Source organism: Balaenoptera musculus, chromosome 13 (assembly GCF_009873245.2).
Source record: "Balaenoptera musculus isolate JJ_BM4_2016_0621 chromosome 13, mBalMus1.pri.v3, whole genome shotgun sequence".
NCBI lineage: Eukaryota > Metazoa > Chordata > Mammalia > Artiodactyla > Balaenopteridae > Balaenoptera > Balaenoptera musculus.
The window spans coordinates 64796038-64814768 of NC_045797.1; the positions used below are offsets into that span (position 1 = coordinate 64796038).

An 18731-nucleotide genomic window follows, 5' to 3' on the forward strand; every position below is an offset into this window, starting at 1 on the left:
CTACTATGTGCAGACACTAAGTATTTTACAAACATTATCTCAGTGTAATAATAAGTAACTTGCCCAAGATCCTGTGGAGCCAGAATTCAAATGTCAATTTGGATAAGAGGCACTGCAATTTAAAAAGGATAAAATTAGATTCTCAAACCTGAGATAAAGAAAAGCAGCCCCTGACATCCAGGAGCTGGTACCGTCAACTAAGCCTTGGTGTAACAAGGATATGACCTGACATTACAACTAAGCCTTGGTGTTCTATTGAGTATAAACAATTCCACAGAACAACAACATCAGACAAGGTCACTCTGTGATCATGATGGATGAAGACAAAAATGAGACCACTCTACAATCATGTCTAAACACAGACAAAATGTGAACATTGGCCAAGCCATGAAACACCAAACATCCCCCTCTTCGGGCTAATGACTGCTTCTTAACCAACTGCAGCTTCATCCTCACTCCAGTTTTCTCTCTTTCTGGGTTAGATTAAAGATACTTAATCACAGAATTATCCCCAATTCCTGAAAACATCCAATCCAGAGCAAAACCCTGCTTCCTTAAATCCTCCTTAAAATCACCTAATACAAGTCCAAATTCTATAAGTTCTTTTTAGCCTTTTTCTGAGATACACCATGGCTCCCCATGGTGTGTGTTCTCTTGGTTACAATAAGTAATAAATCCCACTTGTTCAGCCACAGATGGGTGTTCTAGTGAAAGCTCACTGAAAGGAACTGACAAAATCCACTTAAGAACAACAACTAATTCTCTCCCTCTCTACTGCAGCATAAAATATCTGCAAAAGAACAGAAAGATATGTGAATAAGTATAACATGTCTATGCTATACCTATATAGCTGTAAAACACTTACTAGTCCCAAGAAAATTGTGGATTTTGACATTTTTCTTTCCTCACTACCAGAATGAACCACTGAGATGTGAGTGTGCTCAAAGATGTTTTATTCTATAGGATGTCTAGCATGAGCATTTGTTAATATTTCACAAAGCAAGAGAAAAAAAGGCTAGGTCACTGATTAATACCTTCACTGATCTTATACAGGTCAAGAGAGTGGAAAACGAGTAGAAAAGTAGAGAATCTACACTTTGCCATAACTGAAAAATCCAACTACTACTGGGTAGAGCACAGAGAATAAGATAGTGGAAAAGAGGCAGGAAGGGTTAGGGAAGATCCTTCTTCAATAATTTAATATCCGTTTACTGACTATCCCTTAATTGTCATCAGGATGACTAACAATAATCTAAGGAACCTAGTTACCAGGTGAGTTTTATACGGTTCAACTGTATTCTGTATTAGGAAGAATATAAACTGCAATAAAAATCAGCTAAAAACAGAACAAGGAATGAAGTTCGTGAAAGTGGCTGCCTTTTTGTCTCTTTAGTGCAAATGCCACCAAATATTCTTGAAGAGAAATATAAAGTGTTTATTGTTTATTTAATAAAAAATAATGTTATTCTCTGGGAAAAGTATATTATCAGAATGTCCATCCATCAGAATAATTCTTTCCTTGTTCTAATCGTTTAAAGCAGAAATTAGGCACAAGAAAATTGTCTGAAATCAATCCTTTCAAAATGGTATCTAGTAGTTTTTAGGAATAAAAGAAAGTATACCAAATCTGATACTTCTGATTTCTAATCTCTAGTTCACCTTCTGAAAATAGATGTGGATAAGCAAGTATTTTGTGTGTTTTAAATAAAGTACTACATTGGATTATATGAAATTATAGTACATGGTAATTAATTTTTTAAAAAACCTTCCATTTTAAATATAAACTGATTAGGAATAAATAAAAAAGGATTTTATTTAGATAACTTCTATCCTTGATGCCAGATGCTGCAGCCCTATCTTATCCTGAGAAACTGGCTCTCTCTCTTTCATACAATACATTGGGCCCTTACTGTCTGTCAAGTCCTACACACTTGAGGTAACTGAGCCACACCTGAAGAACCTGCACCACTGTATTACTCAGAAGACCCCAGGCTTGTCTACCAGCAGGAGCCACCCAAAGCACGTTAGGTCATGTTCTGGTTAATCCAAAGAACCACTGTTACAACCTTCTCTTCTCCCCCAAGTATTCCAAGGGGCCCTTGGAATTACAAAACAGAGAACCTGCTTCATATAAAACAAACAGGGGCTTCCCTGGTGGCGCAGTGGTTAAGAATCCGCCTGCCAATGCAGGGGACACGGGTTCGAGCCCTGGTCTGGGAAGATCCCACATGACGTGGAGCAACTAAGCCCGTACACCACAACTACTGAGCCTGCGCTCTAGAGCCCGCAAGCCACAACTACTGAGCCCATATGCCACAACTACTGAAGCCCGTGCACCTAGAGCCCATGCTCTGCAACAAGAGAAGGCACCACAATGAGAAGCCCGTGCACCACAACAAAGAGTAGCCCCCGCTCGCCGCAACTAGAGAAAGCCCACACGCAGACAAAAATAAATTTATTTTTTTTAAAAATAGCTTGGTTTCAGATAAATTTAGGCCTTTATGAAAGTTCAGTGTCAAAGTTGAGTATGCCATAAAAAAGAATAAAATTCAAAATAAACAGCCACCTTATAAACCACATTTATGTATTACCTTGTTAAAATAAGATTTAATTTGGCCTTTATTATTTGAAGGCACCAAATGTGTCAATTAACTAATATCACTACAGTCTGAAATAGCCCACTTCACCTGATGAAATAAAGTGGCTTTCAGTATGTTTAGAAGCTAGGTCAAGTTTTTAACGGAAAGGGATTGCACGACATTAGTAGCCCCTTAATGGTTTAGGGGCTAACTACAGAGTTAGGAAACCTTTGAGCACTATCTGATTCATTTCAATTTGTTCATATATATTTTGATGCAGTAGGAAAGAGGGAGAATAAAATTCTCCTGAAATTAAGTTCTGTATTGTCAAGGATGGCTGAGAGGCAAATAGACTTCAAATGTGAACTCTGGCAACCACTTAATTAAAGGTAAAGTAAAAAAATTTTCAATATGCTAAAGGAAAAATTTGAGATAGAAGAGAACCACGACAATGTAAACTCAGTTTTACTTTACTGTTAAAGGAAAATTAATATAACTAATTTGTTTCGGTTTGAACTAATTTATTTTGTCATATAATGCATCAGTTGTAGAACTCAAACTAGAGTTATCATTGCCTGTTCTGATGTCCACTTTATAAACTAACTGTATAAATAAAGCAAAACCTTTGAACAGAAACATTATCAGCTGAGAGTGAAATATGCGGTACAGAGATTGCTGAAAATATTTACACTTAAATATTTTAAGAGGAATTAAATATAATAGAGGTATATACGTGATACCCAAAGATAAGTCACCAGCATGAAACCCAAGGTCTGAATTCCACTTCCATTACTTACCCTTCACATGGAACTGATTTCTCTTTAAATCTAAGAGTGCAGGATCCTTTTTTTTAATACCTAAGTTTTCCTTGACCTCTTATGCTACCTCCCAACTCCCATCACCCAGTGTTAACAAAATATCCTTGTATTTACTGGAATTGATCTACCCTTAAATATATTCCCTCTATTCTAAAACAACTTTTGACCTAGATTAGTAAACTTCAAAGGACTCTATTATAATAAAATAGTGCAATAAAACAGTGCTTCTCTAGGAAGCGATAATGGTATGCTTCTACATCCTCCCTAGGAGATCGTGGATGCTCCTTAGAGATAAAAAATGAAGCAATAGGGAGTTCCCTGGTGGCACAGTGGTTAAGAATCCGCCTGCCAATGCCGGGGACACGGGTTTGAGCCCTGGTCCAGGAAGATCCCACATGCCGTGGAGCAACTAAGCCCGTGCACCACAACTACTGAGCCTGCAAGCCAAAACTACTGAAGCCCGCACGCCTGGAGGCTGTGCTCCGCAACAAGAGAAGCCACTGCAATGCGAAGCCTGTGCACCTCAACGAAGAGCAGCCCCCACTCGCCACAACTAGAAAAAGCCCACACGCAGCAACAAAGACCCAACGCAGACAAAAATGAATAAATAAATATTTTAAATATATATTAAAAAAAAAGAATGAAGCGATTAAAAACTTCCCTCCCAAAACACATGGTATTCTTCTCTTAAATGTGCCTTTTTTTTTTTAATAAATTTATTTATTTATTTGTTTTTATTTTTGGCTGTATTAGGTCTTCGTTGCTGCGCATGGGCTTTCTCTAGTTGAAGCAAGTGGGGGCTACTCTTCGTTGTGGTGCGCAGGCTTCTCATTGTCGTGGCTTCTCTTGTTGCAGAGCATGGGCTCTAGAGCGCAGGCTCAGTAGTTGTGGCGCATGGGCTTAGTTGCTCCGCAGCCTGTGGGATCTTCCCAGGCCAGGGATTGAACCCATGTCCCCAGAATTGGCAGGCGGATTCTTAACCACTGTGCCACCAGGGAAGCCCCATGCCTCCTTTCTTCAATGTTCTTAACCTCCACTCTGTCCTTACACTCCAAAACCCATGAATACCTGCCTCCTTCCTTATATCCTACTTCTCAGTCCAAGGCCTCACAAAGGAAATAAGTTTCAACAAAACTGAAATTCTAGAACAGTTTCTGGAGTTGGTAGTGGAGACACTACAAATGAACTGCAGATTGCTTTTTTTTTTTTAAACTAATGGACAATGAAAATGAGTAGTTAGAGGGAAAAGAAGATCTCAGCATACTGCAGTTGGGACGAAAGGAGGGATTTTCAAAATGCTATAAGACTCCTTCTAACTCCATTTATCATCTTCCATAAAAAATTTGGCATTAGCAATTAGCATAGGCTTGGAATGACCTGTTTTAATCTTTTGAGCCTCAGTTTGTTCATCTGTAAAATGCTGATACTAACAGTACCTTCACCTCACAGGGTAATTGTGAGGACTAAACAGATAACACGTGCAAAGCTAAGAGCACACAGTGCCTAGCCTATAGAAAGACTAAAAAACATTAGCTTAAAAGAAATCTGAAGGATGTAGTACCCTTGCTTTCATTCAGAAATAGAAATCTTTAAATTTTATTGTAAAATGGTATTATAAATTAGTCCTATTCACTCAATTTCTTTAAAATTTATTTATTTATTTATTTATTTATTTATTTAGTTTTGGCTGCATTGAGTCTTCTTCATTGCTGCGAGCGTGGCCTTCTCATTGCAGTGGTTTCTTTTGTTGTGGAGCACCGGCTCTAGGCGCGCAGGCTTCAGTAGTTGTGGTGCATGGGGTTAGTTGCTCCACGGCATGTGGGATCTTCCCGGACCAGGGATCAAACCCGTGTCCCCTGCGTTGGCAGGCGGATTCTTAACCACTGCCCCACCAGGGAAGTCCTCACTCAATATTTCAATTTAAAAATTTAGAGGTTACCTTGGAATACTTACTTAGATGAGATCAAATTAACCAGGAGCAAAAGTTTTGTACTAAAATAGAACTTTATTGAAAAATACTTAGAAGTCATTACATTGATAAAAATGACTGTTATGAAACTTTTAAAAATAGTGCAAATTCAGCTGTAATCATATGCAGCTGTTCCTTTCAAAACTGAGTCACCATTTGTTCTTTTTTTCTGACACTACAGTACTCTGCTTTCACTAAAAGCCTATAACAAGGCACAGCTTCTTCGATATCAAAACCTTTTGGAAAACCTGGCTCAGAGGAAGCCACTCACTGTTTACAGCGCTAGAAAGGATCTGTGTGGTCACTCTAGGACAACTGTCACTGTCACCAGCACGTCTGGGTGTCTCATAGGGACTTGGGTCATGCAGAAGTGTAGGTGTAGGCTAGTGTCTGAAACAAAGTCACCGGCTAGGGTGCCTGAGAGGAGAGAGGTGTTTAACTGAGAATCGTGGAGGATGAGGGTCTAACCCGAGGAAGCAGTCTCGCCGGGCAGATCAATTACGGGGGAGCACCGCCGGCTCCCGCAGGAAAGGGACGCAGGTGTTGCCCTCCCTCGGCGACCCCACCGCTTTCTTCCCGGCGCCGCCGCCCTCTCCCCCCAGGCCCCCAGTTACCTTTCTCGTCCTCATCGATGCGCAGAGCAACGGAGATGTACTCGAAGGCCTGCTTGTGGAAGGCTCGGACGCGCTCGGCCTCCCCGCCTGGCACTGGCGCCGGGGGCGAGGCCGAGGCCGGCGCCGGCGCGGCCCCGGAGCTCCTCTTGGCGGCCATGAGGGCGCGGGAGAAGCGCTGGCAGAGCCACACGAAGAGGAGCCCCAGGTGGAAGGCGACCAAACGCAGCAGCGCGAAGCCTACGAACAGCGGGTAGGAGAAGTAGTACAGGTTCCGCTTATGCGGCGATTGGGGCGGAGGGGCCGGCCTGGGGGCGGGGCGGGAGGGGGCCAGGCAGTGGGGCGGAGGCCTGGGAGGCACCGGGCTGCTGGGGCCGCCGGAGCCTTTCTTCTTTCCTCGTCCACCCGGAGAATTCATTCACAGCTCCCACTGCCGCCGCCGCCATAACCCGCCTCCCGCAGACCGACGGCAGCCAAGCGACGGCGGCGGCCACTGGGACGGCAAGGGCCACAGACCCTCACGCGCCCGCCTGTCCCAGGAGCTCGGCACCCCGGCGCGCTGCTCTCCAGCCCCGCCCCTTTCTCCTTGCTCGGCCAGGAGCACAACCCCTTCTCCTCCTCCTGCGGTCGGTAGCTCCTGCCCCTCCTCTCTGTCCTCTCAGCCGCTTGGTAGCTCAGAACCGCGGCTGGGCGCGCACGCGTACGCGCACGCCCTCCCGAGTCTTCCTCAGGCGCGTGCGCGCACGCCGCCGTCTTTGTTGCCCTGAGCTCTTAGTGCGCGTGTGCGGCGCCCGCCACTCCGTCCGTTCCCCGCGGAACTACATTTCCCAGTGCAGTTTGGCCTACGTCTGCCTTAGGGACCGGTCGCTCAGTCGACTTCGCTGACCCTGGGAGCTCTTTAGCAGGGAACTTAGGCTGTCAACTCACTGGAGGGACCGCTGCAGCTTGGGGTCGCTCGGCTAGTTCTCAGGGTCATCTTACGGTGTCATAGTTTTCTTATATTTCTTTCAGCATTTTCTGCCAGTCTTCCGCAAAGGATGGTTGATCTGAGTTCCATCACAGAAGTAATGGGTCCCAATCTAGTAATTATTATGAGAGGACAGCAGTTGTAGAGGCGTACAAAAACTTAAGGTCACCGAAAACGAAACTGTTAGCTCATTGTGATGAAATCATCAGTTCCAGAGATTTAATTAAATTAGTACGTGTTTACATGTCTAATCTGAAGAACTAATGTTTGAATAAGGGAATCCTTAGGTTTTGCTCAGTAATCCCATACTTTCTGAGCAATTCAGACTGGGCCTTTTTTTTTTTTTTTTTTTTTTTTTAATTCTACTCGACTTCGCTTCCTGTATTCTCATGAGCTGCAAGCACAGAACCCTGCTTCCCAGATCACAGAGGTGGAAGCACTAGGTTAACCATACTCTCCTAGAAACTGGAATCTTGGATGGAAACACACTGGGGTAGACGATAGTAAGAACTGAGTGTTCTAAAGAGCTGCTCTATCAGTTTATTTCATTGAGATCCCCAGAACTACCAGGTTCCTGGACTGGTCACTTACTTGATAGCCTATCCCAAAACTATTCAGTCTATTTCTCTATTTTTCTGCTTCTGTTTCTCCTTCCCTTCTTCTCTCTTTTTCTCCCTCCTACTATCTCCCTATCTTTTTTTCTCTCTTCTCTTTCTCTTCTTACTTGGAATAGCCGTAATTGTTTCTTCTTGCCCAAAACTAAGGAATACTAATTGAAGTAAAGACCCCATTGTTTACAGTGTGAGGTTTACAAGTGCTTCCAAGACTCTCCACATTCTGGCCACAACTTTATCTAGCTTTTCCCCACCACTACTCCCCTACAAATGTAGGCTACTGCAAAAATGACTTACTCCCTGTTTCCCTCTTACTGTTCCCCACCCCTTTTCCTGCCTCTGTGCCTCGGCCAGTTCCTCATTCTGAAATGCCTTCTCTCTTTCACATCTGATTCATTTCAATTCCTAACTTCCCTCTTTTGAACCCTGTGGTACTTTTTGTTGTTGTGTGAAATCTATTAGATTTATACATACATCATGTAAACAAGATGTATACAATGGGCCCTCCATATCCGTTGTTCTGCATCCGAATTCAACCAACAGCAGATGGAAAATATTTGGAAAAAAATTCCAGAAAGTTCCAAAAAGCAAAACTTGAATTTGCCACATGGCCTGCTAGTTGCATAGCATTTACATTGTATTAGGTGTTGTAAGTAATCTAGAGATGATTTCAGGTGTATGGTAGGATGTGAGTAGGTTATATGCAAAAACTATGTCATTTTATGTAACAGGCTTGAGCATACGGCTTTTGGTATTGGGGGGGGGTGGTTCCTGGAACCTACCCCACACACCCAGGAAACTAAGGAACAACTGTATAACATATATATAATGTAAAGAAAAATAATAAAATAAACAGCATCTATTTTAAGAAAAACTAATGTAACCAGTTCCTTGAAGCACTCTGTGAGCCCCTCCCTAATCTCAAACTCTTTTCTCCCCCTCTAGAGGAAGCCACTAACCTGAATTTTGGTTTTTGTTTTCCACCGCCCCGCCGCCCCGCCTCCCCCCGCGGCCTGCGGGATCTTAGTTCCCCGACCAGAGATACAACCTGTGACCCTTGCAGTGGAAGTGCATAGTCTTAACCACTGGACCTCCAGGAAATTTATCCTGAATTTTGTACTCATCATTTTTTTCTTTTCATTTTAGTTTTGTGTATACATTAACATATGTAAATATGCTGTATAGTTGCCTGGTTTTTACCTTACACAAATATAATCATACTGCATGTATTCTTTTTTTAAAAAATTAATTAATTTATTTATTTATTTATTTTGGCTGTGTTGGGTCTTCGCTGCTGCGCGCGGGCTTCTCACTGCGGTGGCTTCTCTTGTTGCGGAGCATGGGCTCTAGGCACGCAGGCTTCAGTAGTTGCAGCACATGGGCTCAGTAGTTGTGGCTCGTGGGCTCTAGGGCACAGGCTCAGTAGTTGTGGCACACGGGCTTAGTTGCTCCACGGCATGTGGGATCTTCCCGGATCAGGGCTCGAACCCATGTTCCCTGCATCGCGAGGCAGATTCTTAACCACTGCGCCACCAGGGAAGTCCCTGCATTTATTCTTCTTAATTTGATTTTTCTGCTCAATATTAAGTGTTTGAATTTCCTCCTTGTTGATTTGTTTTCACTGCAACTGTTAAATGGGTATTTAGTTTGGTGCCAGCCTTTTTGTTTTTTTGTTTTTCCTTAAGTAACTAACTTTTTAACTTAGCCAAGACACTGCCCAGTAGTAGAGTGGCTCTAGAGTCCGACTGGTTGCATTCAAACCCCTGCTCCCCCACTTTCTGTGAACTTGGACTAATGACTTGGCCTTCACATCTGCAGTTCAGCTTCCACATCTATCATCAATACATAATAATGTAGTAGTAGGCAGTGCCTGGAATGAAGTTGCAACTTGATATTTGTTGAAGAATTGTTCTCCCACGTCTACATATATACTATAACCCAACAAAAAGTATTGGCAAGTTTCTGAGCACTCTTTGCTCTTTACCAAGACCACAGTTATCCTCAGGTCATTTTTCTTTCCCTTAGAATTTCTTTTCCTCCTACTCCACTGTCAAAATCCTTCAAGGCTTAACTCTAATATTATCTTCTTGATAAATCCTTCCCTTATCACCTCCAGCAGAAGTGATCAGATTTTTTAATTCTTACGACAATATGGTTGTGTTACTCTATGGCTGTTCTAATATATTGTCTTGTGTTATTGTTATTTAAATACTTTATCACCTCCTGATATAGATTATAAACTCATTTCAAGACAGTGGCCAAACTTTACATATTTTGGCTCACTTTCTGCACCTAGCCTGATGCCTTGCTTATGGTACTCATATAATAAATATTAATAATTTGAAAAATGATTCAAACATGGTAATTGTAGATTTCTGTTGCTGTGTAATAAACCACTCAAAAACTTACTGACTTAAGATAACAGCCATTTATTTACTCACAGTTCTGTGAGTCAGCAATTTGGGCTGAGTTTGGCTGGGTGGTCCTTCTGCTGGCCTTGCCTGGGTTCATTTATGTGAATGCAGTAATCTGCTGCAGGCTTGACCAGGGCTGAGTGGCCTAGTTATCTTCATTCACACGTCCAGATGCTGGTGGTGGCTATTGGCTGGGGCATGTATCTCCAGCAGGGTATTCCAGACTTCTTTATATAGCATCTGGCTTCCAAGAGAGCATGAGTCGAAGATGCAAGGCCTCTTGAAGCCTAAACTTCAAAGTTGCACAATGTAATTTCTGCTGCATTCTTTTGTCAAAGCAAGTCACATGGCCAGCTCCAACATAAGAGATGGGAAAATAAATTCTACATCCTTATGGAGGAGTAGCAAAGCCACATTGCAAAGAGGTGTATATGTAGGGATGGAAGAAATTATTGTGGCCGTCTTTGCAAGTAATCTACCACAGTGATTAGATGCAGAATTTCCTTTTACCTCAATTTCAGATTAGAGCTTAAGATGGATTGCTCATCTAAAAAAGCATTTCCCAGTCACTTTGCTGAGTCATAAAAACATTCCTAGTTTCAATCATGAGGTAAATTAAGGTAAGTTTAAGGAGACAACAGCAACAATGATGATGATGACGACTACTACTACTACTAGCTAACATTTATTGAACCCATATTCTAGGCTAAGCAGGTTAACTTTTACTGTTGTAGTCAATCATCACTATTTGAGTTAAGCATTCCGGTCTCCATTTTTTTAAATAAGGAATTTGAGGCTCTAACAGTCTGTTACTTGCCCAACATCACATATTAGTTAATGACACACACTACTTTAGGGTTTTAAGGTTAAAATCTAGGCTTCCAAAGAAAAACATTTTTACATAGACTGTTTATATTTTATTAGTCATGAAATAAATATATCATTAGCCCCTGGAACAAGAGTGATCTTTCATTCCTGAGCATCCAGGTATTGAGTTTCTGCCCCCTGGCCTCTCACTTGCTAAGTCCCTGCTATCCAGTTGTTCTTAATATTGACTGCTTTTCTGTACCTTTGCCATTTTTTTGTTTGGTAAAAATATGGGCTTGAGAGTCAGAAAGACTGGGGTTGGTATTTTGGTTCTGCCACTTATTAGTTGTGTGTTATAGAGCAAGTTCTTTAATTAACTCATCTGTAAAATGGGTGGAATAAGAATTAAATTACGAAATGAAAGAATACACCTAAAACCTCCTGCATAATACCTGCAATGTAAGAGGGCTCAATAATTTTATTTGTTTTTATCTCTTACATGTACAATGTCATTCCAGAATTCAGACTCTACTAGGATCTCAATTTTTAATAATCTCAGTCCACATTTTCTGCCCCTTGGAATTATATCTCAGTCAAATCCATTTTCTGAATTAACATCTTTTAAAATTTGTTTCAAGAAAAATAGTGCCTGGATATTACACTGGCTTTATAATCTCCCTGGACTGAAGATCCTAACCTTCTCAGCCATTTAACCTACAGTGTGACAGCCTCCCAGTTTTTAGATGGCAAGAACTTGCAGGACACTTAATCTTGAAGGGAATCTGGGCCAGTTTCACCAGGACAAAAAGGAGGAGCTGAGTACTGAGCTAACTAATCCAGGACATTTGGTCACTTTATCACTTTAACCCATTAATTTATTTAGAAAGTGACTACTGCTAAATAGTTTTTTTGGATATTTTAGCTCTCCTTCTCTTCTAAGGAACTCCTCAAACCTTCAGTTTGAGAGATGCTGAATTATTTGAAATAGGGACCAATGACACTTATTAAGGACTTCTTTTCAATTAAAAAAAAAAAAGGAAAATAAAGTGGAGCACCTAGAACCAAGAGAAGAGATGACTGATTTTGAAAAAGGCAGAAAACTTAAAAGAGAGAAACAGAAGGCATGGTTGAAGGTAGGGAATGGGAAGAGTAGAGTAATAATTAGGGGATTATTATCCTATAGCTGTGTTAATAAGCAAAAGCATCGTTGCGAACAATTAATCATTTCCCCATATTGAGTTCACATTGTGACATATATTAATCATTCATTTGTTCAACAAATAGATATTAAGCACAGACAACGTGCCAGCTAATGAGTAAGTTGCCAGGATATAGTAGGGAATAAGAGCAAGTTTACAGTCTAATACAATGGCTAAAAAACTCAAATAACAACGAGACACAGTGGTCAGACATATAACATATATGAGTTCCATGGGTGGGTGTGGAATTCAAAAATGTATATATGATGTGAATAATAAAGATTTTGAGAAATTGGAGAGTAGCCTTCCCTTATTAAATGGGACAGCTGTTACTCAGCTCCGGCTGATTTTTGCCTTTCAGAAATGTGTGGCCTCTGTTGCCAAAGTTTAAAACATATCAAGAGAAACCAGAATTCTGAATTTTTATGTGAAATTTATTGCTGAGGAGATTCTGGCTCAAAATTTTAAAACAAACAAACCAAAACAAAACTGAGGCACCAGTTTGAGATTCTCTAGTTCACAGAGGATTTGTTACTAGTGAAAGTGTGAATGAGCTCATGTTTTTGAAATAGTATTAGGTGTAACAGTATAAATTGTTACCTAATTTGCTCAGCTCAATTTTTAAAGCTGTGAGGCTATGGAAGCGTAAGCGGAGTCAGTTAATACTGGATATTAAATGAATTCCTCCATTTAATTTCTTTGTTAGTGTTTCAGTCTGTATTATGTCCTCTCCACCCCATTCCTCCCTGCTTTGCTTAAATAATTATTCTTTGTTCCAAACTGCTCCAAGGATACCTGCTTACATTTATCTCAACCTCATCTGAACTCCTTCAGAATTTGTGCTCTATATCATTCATCTTAACCTTTAATCAGTTATCTTTTTTGTCATTTAAATGTATGACATATGTATGTCTGATAGAGCTGAACTATAATACAAATTTATGAGGGCAGGCACTGTAATTTATATTTATCTTAAGCTCTCCAAGAGTTTAGGATCCCCAAGTTAACCCCCAGATTTGGTGATTTGCTAGGACTCACAGGACTCAGCATATAGTCATACTCACAGCTATGATTTATGACAGCAAAAGGATACAAAGCAAAATCAGCAATGGGAAAAGGCACATGGAGCAAAGTCTGAATGAAACCCGGCATCAACTTCCAAGAGTCTTCTCTCAGTGGAGTCACACAGGACACAATTCTTCCAGCACTGAGATCTGACGACATGTGTGAAATGTTGTCTACCAGGGACACTCATAAGAAATTCAGTCCTGCTGATCATGTAGGCACCCTCTGCCTAATACATACTAAAAGTCCAGACTCCTAGAAGGAAAGCACGTGCTTAACATAAACCATATTTTTTGCACAAACATTTTAGGCCCAGTGAGTCACTCTCATCATTTAGGGAAAGTTTTATATCAGTGTAGGGAACTGTTTATCATTCAAATTCCTAGATACCAGACAATCTTGCAAGCAGGCCTTCCTAAGGCCAGCAGTCTCAGGCCTGCTATGTTAACTCTCTTCTGCATATGCCTCATAAATACGTGGGTAAAGGGAAGAATAAACTGGAAGATTTTTCTTTTAATGCTGTCATACAACCGATTAGACTCATTACTCATATAAATATTCTTCCCCATTATTGCCTGTGTTACAAATAATAAGGTGACATATTTTCCAATTTAAAAAATTTATCTAAATATTTTTGGTCTTTTTTTGGGGAGGCCATGCCACTCGGGATCTTAGTTCCCTAACCAGGGATCAAACCTATGCCCCCAGCAGTGGAAGCACAGAGTCTTAACCACTGGACCACCAGGGAAGTCCCTGGCCTTTTAATTTTAAAATAAATTCATGCTTTCGGTAAAAAAAAAAATGTTCAAACAATATAAAAGTTTGCAAAAAGCAAAGACTTCACTTCCCCTTTTTCCTGCTCCACAGGTAACCATATTTATAGTTTGTTGTATATCTCTCCAGGCTTTTTCCTATGCATATACTAGTATATACATGCAAAAAAAAAAAAAAAAAAGAATCTCACTACACAGATTTTCCTATAACATGCATTTTTCAGATGAAATTATGTTGTGAATGTTTTTACATGCCAGTACCTATAAATCTATCTCATTCTTTTTTTTTTTAATAAACTTATTTATTTATGTATTTATTTATTTATTTTTGGCTGTGTTGGGTCTTCGTTTCTGTGCGAGGGCTTTCTCCAGTTGCGGCGAGCGGGGGCCACTCTTCATCGCGGTGCGCGGGCCTCTCACTGTCGCAGCCTCTATTTTTGTGGAGCACAGGCTCCAGACGCGCAGGCTCAGTAGTTGTGGCTCACGGGCCTAGTTGCTCCGCGGCATGTGGGATCTTCCCAGACCAGGGCTCGAACCCATGTCCCCTGCATTGGCAGTCAGATTCTTAACCACTGCGCCACCAGGGAAGCCCTACCTCATTCTTTTCAATGGCTACACAGCAGTCCATTGTATTGAGATATCATAATTTAATCTATTCCCAATCTCTTTCTACTAAAAACTGTGGTACAGTAAGTATCTTTGTACCCTTGTACATTTTTGTATTTTTATGGGATTAAAATCACAGAAGTAGAATTAGTGTGTCAAAGTGAACATTCCATTTTATTTTATCTCTTTTGTGGTAAGCTCATACTGAGTATGAACTCTTTACATAATACGTGATAGTGAACATTTTTTGACTCACTACTCAGAATCCATTCCCTTTCTTCCCGCTTCCTAGCCATTCTAAGGTTTTCCCTTGTGAAACCCGTCCTGTCCCATTGCATAGCAGTCATGCAATTCAGGTGGTATTAACTACCACCAGGTCATATCTTCATCATTGTTCAGGGAAGGCAGTAATTTAGGTCTGTGGCAATCAGCACATGGCATCTGCCTTATCGAAATAACTGGTTCAAGTTGGATAGGTGAAAGAAAACTTCAGGCTTTTTTCTCATGGGTAGACCCATGAGAAGTGATACTTTCCCTCCTGGAATGTGGAAAAGAAATCTAAATGTGGGCTCTTATGAGAAACGGCTGAGGTAATTGACAATTTGGGGATGGAAAGTGATATTAAGGTTAGCCTTTTCCTTCATTTTTATTATTCTCATTGCTGAGATATGTCTGTATCATAAGAATCAGAAGAATACACTTTATTCATGTCTTTTTTTTTTTGGCCATGCCACACAGCATGTGGGATCTCAATTCCAGGACCAGGGATTGAACCCGTGTCCCCTGCAGTGGAAGAGCAGAGTCTTAACCACTGGACCATCAGGGAAGTCCCTGTATTCATGTCTTTGAAAAGCCCATTTGGTATGTTCCTTGGGGATGGTGGTAAGTGTGCCTGGGCATGGAGTTTGGTAGTGAAGACAAGGGAACTACAGGTGGAGTAGTTGTCATCCTATGTTAGGCAAAAAAAACCCACTTCCTTGGAAAGTGATTTACCAGATCTGGAATATATATTTTTAGGTCTTCTTGAAAGGTGGTTGGTGTCCCTCCACACGAACTGCGTTCAGAGGGTCCAATAAATTCTATGTATTTCTCTGCAAACACATTTGTGTGTGTGTGTGTGTGTGTGTGCTGGATCATGTTCTTTATTTCTCTGAGCACTTTCTCTCCCACAAATTATTTAAAAGAAAAAAACAGGTTAGAAACAACAACAATAGGTAGAACAATATCACAATAATGAAGTACTTAGGTTTCACTTAGATTTATATAACTTTTATTTACAAAGCAGTTTCATCTATCTAATCTCATTTGATTCCCTCTGTGAAGAATTGTTATGCTAATTATCTATGTGAAAAAACATGAAGCTCAGAAGTGTTAAACTATTTGCTTAATTCCACATGGCAAACAAATGAAGGAACCAGGTTTTAATACTTAACTAATCCCAAATCAAGTCTTTCTCTACTACACATATTGTATTATTCCTAAATAGGTATTGCCTGTCTAAATAGGTTAATATTTTATTAACAGAATTTGCATCATGTCTGTAAAAAGGGGGTCAAGAACAGTAGCAAAATTATTCTAGATTCTAGAATTCTAGTTCTAGAATCTACAACTACTATCTCCCTAAAACCCCAAGAAAGGAAGGCTAGAGACTAGTACTTTGGTGCAGCTGCTTGCTTTCCCTATAAATTCACTTCTTTTGGAAAAATATTTATCAAATATAAGAAACAAAAAATGAAAAGATGAATATAATAAGATCTTTGCCTTTGAAGAACTAAAAAATCTAATTGTGTTTAACTGTAAACAAAATATAAGGCAGGATGAGGTAAGTACCATAATAAATAGACATAGTGGAAGTAGATGAGAGGAGTACTGAACAAAGTTTGGTACTAAAAGTCCAAATAAGAGCTAAATGTTATTCTCATTCTTTTAATTTATCCCATTCTAGACAGTACACAAGATATAAAGCAGAAACTAACAACAACAAAAAATAGTACACAATATTGCAAATTTCTGTCATAATGATGGTTTTCAGGGCCATCTTTTTATTTTAATTTTTTTTATTGAAGTATAGTTGATTTACAATGTTGTGTTACTTCCAGGGGTACAGCAAAGTGATTCAGATATATGTATATACCTATGTATATATATATATTTTTTCAGATTCTTTTCCCTTACAGGTTATTACAAAATATTGAGTATAGTTCCCTGTGCTATACAGTAGGTCCTTGTTGGTTATCTATTTTATATATAGTAGTGTGTATATGTTAATCTCAAACTCCTAATTTATCTCCCCCCCTTTCCATTTTGGTAACCATAAGTTTGTTTTCTATGCCATACTCTTTAGAATTTTTAATTTCATATCAAAACAACATTCTGCAGTAATTTGAATTTTTATACTTCCTATAACTTTCTTGCTACTTTGTTTCTATCATTTCTAGCTGTTATTTACTTTTATTTATTTATTTATTTTTGCTCAGCTCTCTGCTGCTATGGCTTTTTCCCTGAATCTTTCAATTAATATGTTGTAAATGTAAAAACTTTAGTGAAGCTTTTTTGTAAACCACACTGATAACTTTTTTTTTGATTGAGAGAAACCTGGCCTATAGTTAATTATTCTGTGCTGTTTCCTTCAGTAATCATTTTTACATTCTGTCCTTTTTCTTCAGTAGTGTCAGTGTCTTAATTAAAATCCAGTTTTAACTGTGAATCAACTCAATATATGTTGTGTACCTATGATGTACCAGGCACCACGTGAAGCATAAAGATATATAAAACAAGGTCTCTGTCCTGAAGGAGCTCACAATCTAGCTTCCTACTTTACTGTCAGTACTTAGAAAATGTAAATTAGCAGCTCTCAGTTACTTTCTGGAAGACTTTTTTGTTTTTGTTTTGTTTTTTATTTTTATTTTTTTTAATTTGGAAGTTTTTATGGCGTGCCTACTGTGTATTGGGAAATGTATGGATATATAATAACGATCCACGTAACTCTCCTCTTAAGTTTTCCCAATCATTCTCTGGTTTTACTTTCTGTTATTTTCCATTCCTGAAAAGCATTTAATCTTAATTTGAATCAATATATGTACTAGTCAGTTTCTATATCCTGTACATAAGCATCCACAACTTTGCATCAATTCTGCATGAAAAATTCTATATCTTGGGCTTCCCTGGTGGCGCAGTGGTTGAGAATCTGACTGCCAATGCAGGGGACACGGGTTCGAGCCCTGGTCTGGGAAGATCCCACATGCCGCGGAGCAACTGGGCCCGTGAGCCACAACTACTGAGCCTGCGCGTCTGGAGCCTGTGCTCCGCAACAAGAGAGGCCACGATAGTGAGAGGGCCGCGCACCGCGATGAAGAGTGGCCCCCGCTTGCCGCAACTAGAGGAAGCCCTCGCACAGAAACGAAGACCCAACACAGCCAAAAATAAATAAATAATAATTAAGGTGCTAATAATTTAAAAAAAAAAGACTTTAGCCCATATCAATTTCATTCAAAAATCTCTCACTAAATTTAAAAATAAAAAAATTCTATATCTTGTACATACGCATCCACATCTTTGCAACAGTTCTACATGAAAAAGCTGTCACCAATCACGATGCTAATCAAGTATACATTACATAAGGTGATTTTTTTTTTTTAAGTTTTGGCTGTGTTGGGTCTTCACTGCTGCGTGCGGGCTTTCTCTAGTTGTGGCGAGTGGGGGCTACTCTTTGTCGTGGTGCGCGGGCTTCTCTTGTTTTGGAACATGGACTCTAGGTGCGCAGGCTCCAGTAGTTGCAGCATGCAGGCTCAGTAGTTGTGGCTTTCGGGCTTAGTTGTTCCGTGGCACGTGGGATCTTTCCGGACTAGAGGTGGAACCCGTGTCCCCTGCATTGGCAGGCGGATTCTTAACCACTGTGCCACGCCACCAGGGAAGTCCCAATCAAGTATACATTATAAAATAAAACTTTAAAAATGTATCCACAAGTCTGGCTCCTAAACAAATTTTATTTACTTTAGATTTTTAGCCATGCAGTTTTAACGGAGTAGTAAAATGACGTTGTATTCTACCTTAAAAAAAAACCTTGGGACTTTCCTGGCGGTCCAGTGGTTAAGACTCCACACTCCCAACACAGGGGGCACGGGTTTGATCCCTGGTTGAGGAACTAAGATTCCGCATGCCGCACAGCGCGGCCTTAAAAAACAAACACGTTAATGTTACGATCACAAATATTTCTGCATTTTTAGAGTTATGGCTTTATTCTAGTATATTGATATGCCATAATTTAGTCTCCAAATATTTTATATGAAGTTAAAATATTTTCATATTA

The 18731-nt window shown here is 40.1% G+C and overlaps 1 protein-coding gene across 3 annotated transcripts in view; it reads right to left on the bottom strand.

Annotated features, from left to right (window-relative positions):
• SPAST (spastin) overlaps positions 1 to 6675 on the bottom strand; it is a 53581-nt gene extending 46906 nt beyond the window's left edge. For 2 of the 3 annotated variants that reach the window (XM_036872446.1, XM_036872447.1), the window contains exon 1: positions 5981 to 6673. In XM_036872446.1, the coding sequence (XP_036728341.1) occupies positions 5981 to 6395 (415 nt within the window). In that variant the 5' untranslated portion in view covers positions 6396 to 6673. Of the gene's footprint in view, positions 1 to 5980 lie in introns of all 3 variants that reach the window. The other variant, XM_036872448.1, reaches the window with a different exon arrangement.
• Between the last annotated feature and the right edge of the window lie 12056 nt (positions 6676 to 18731).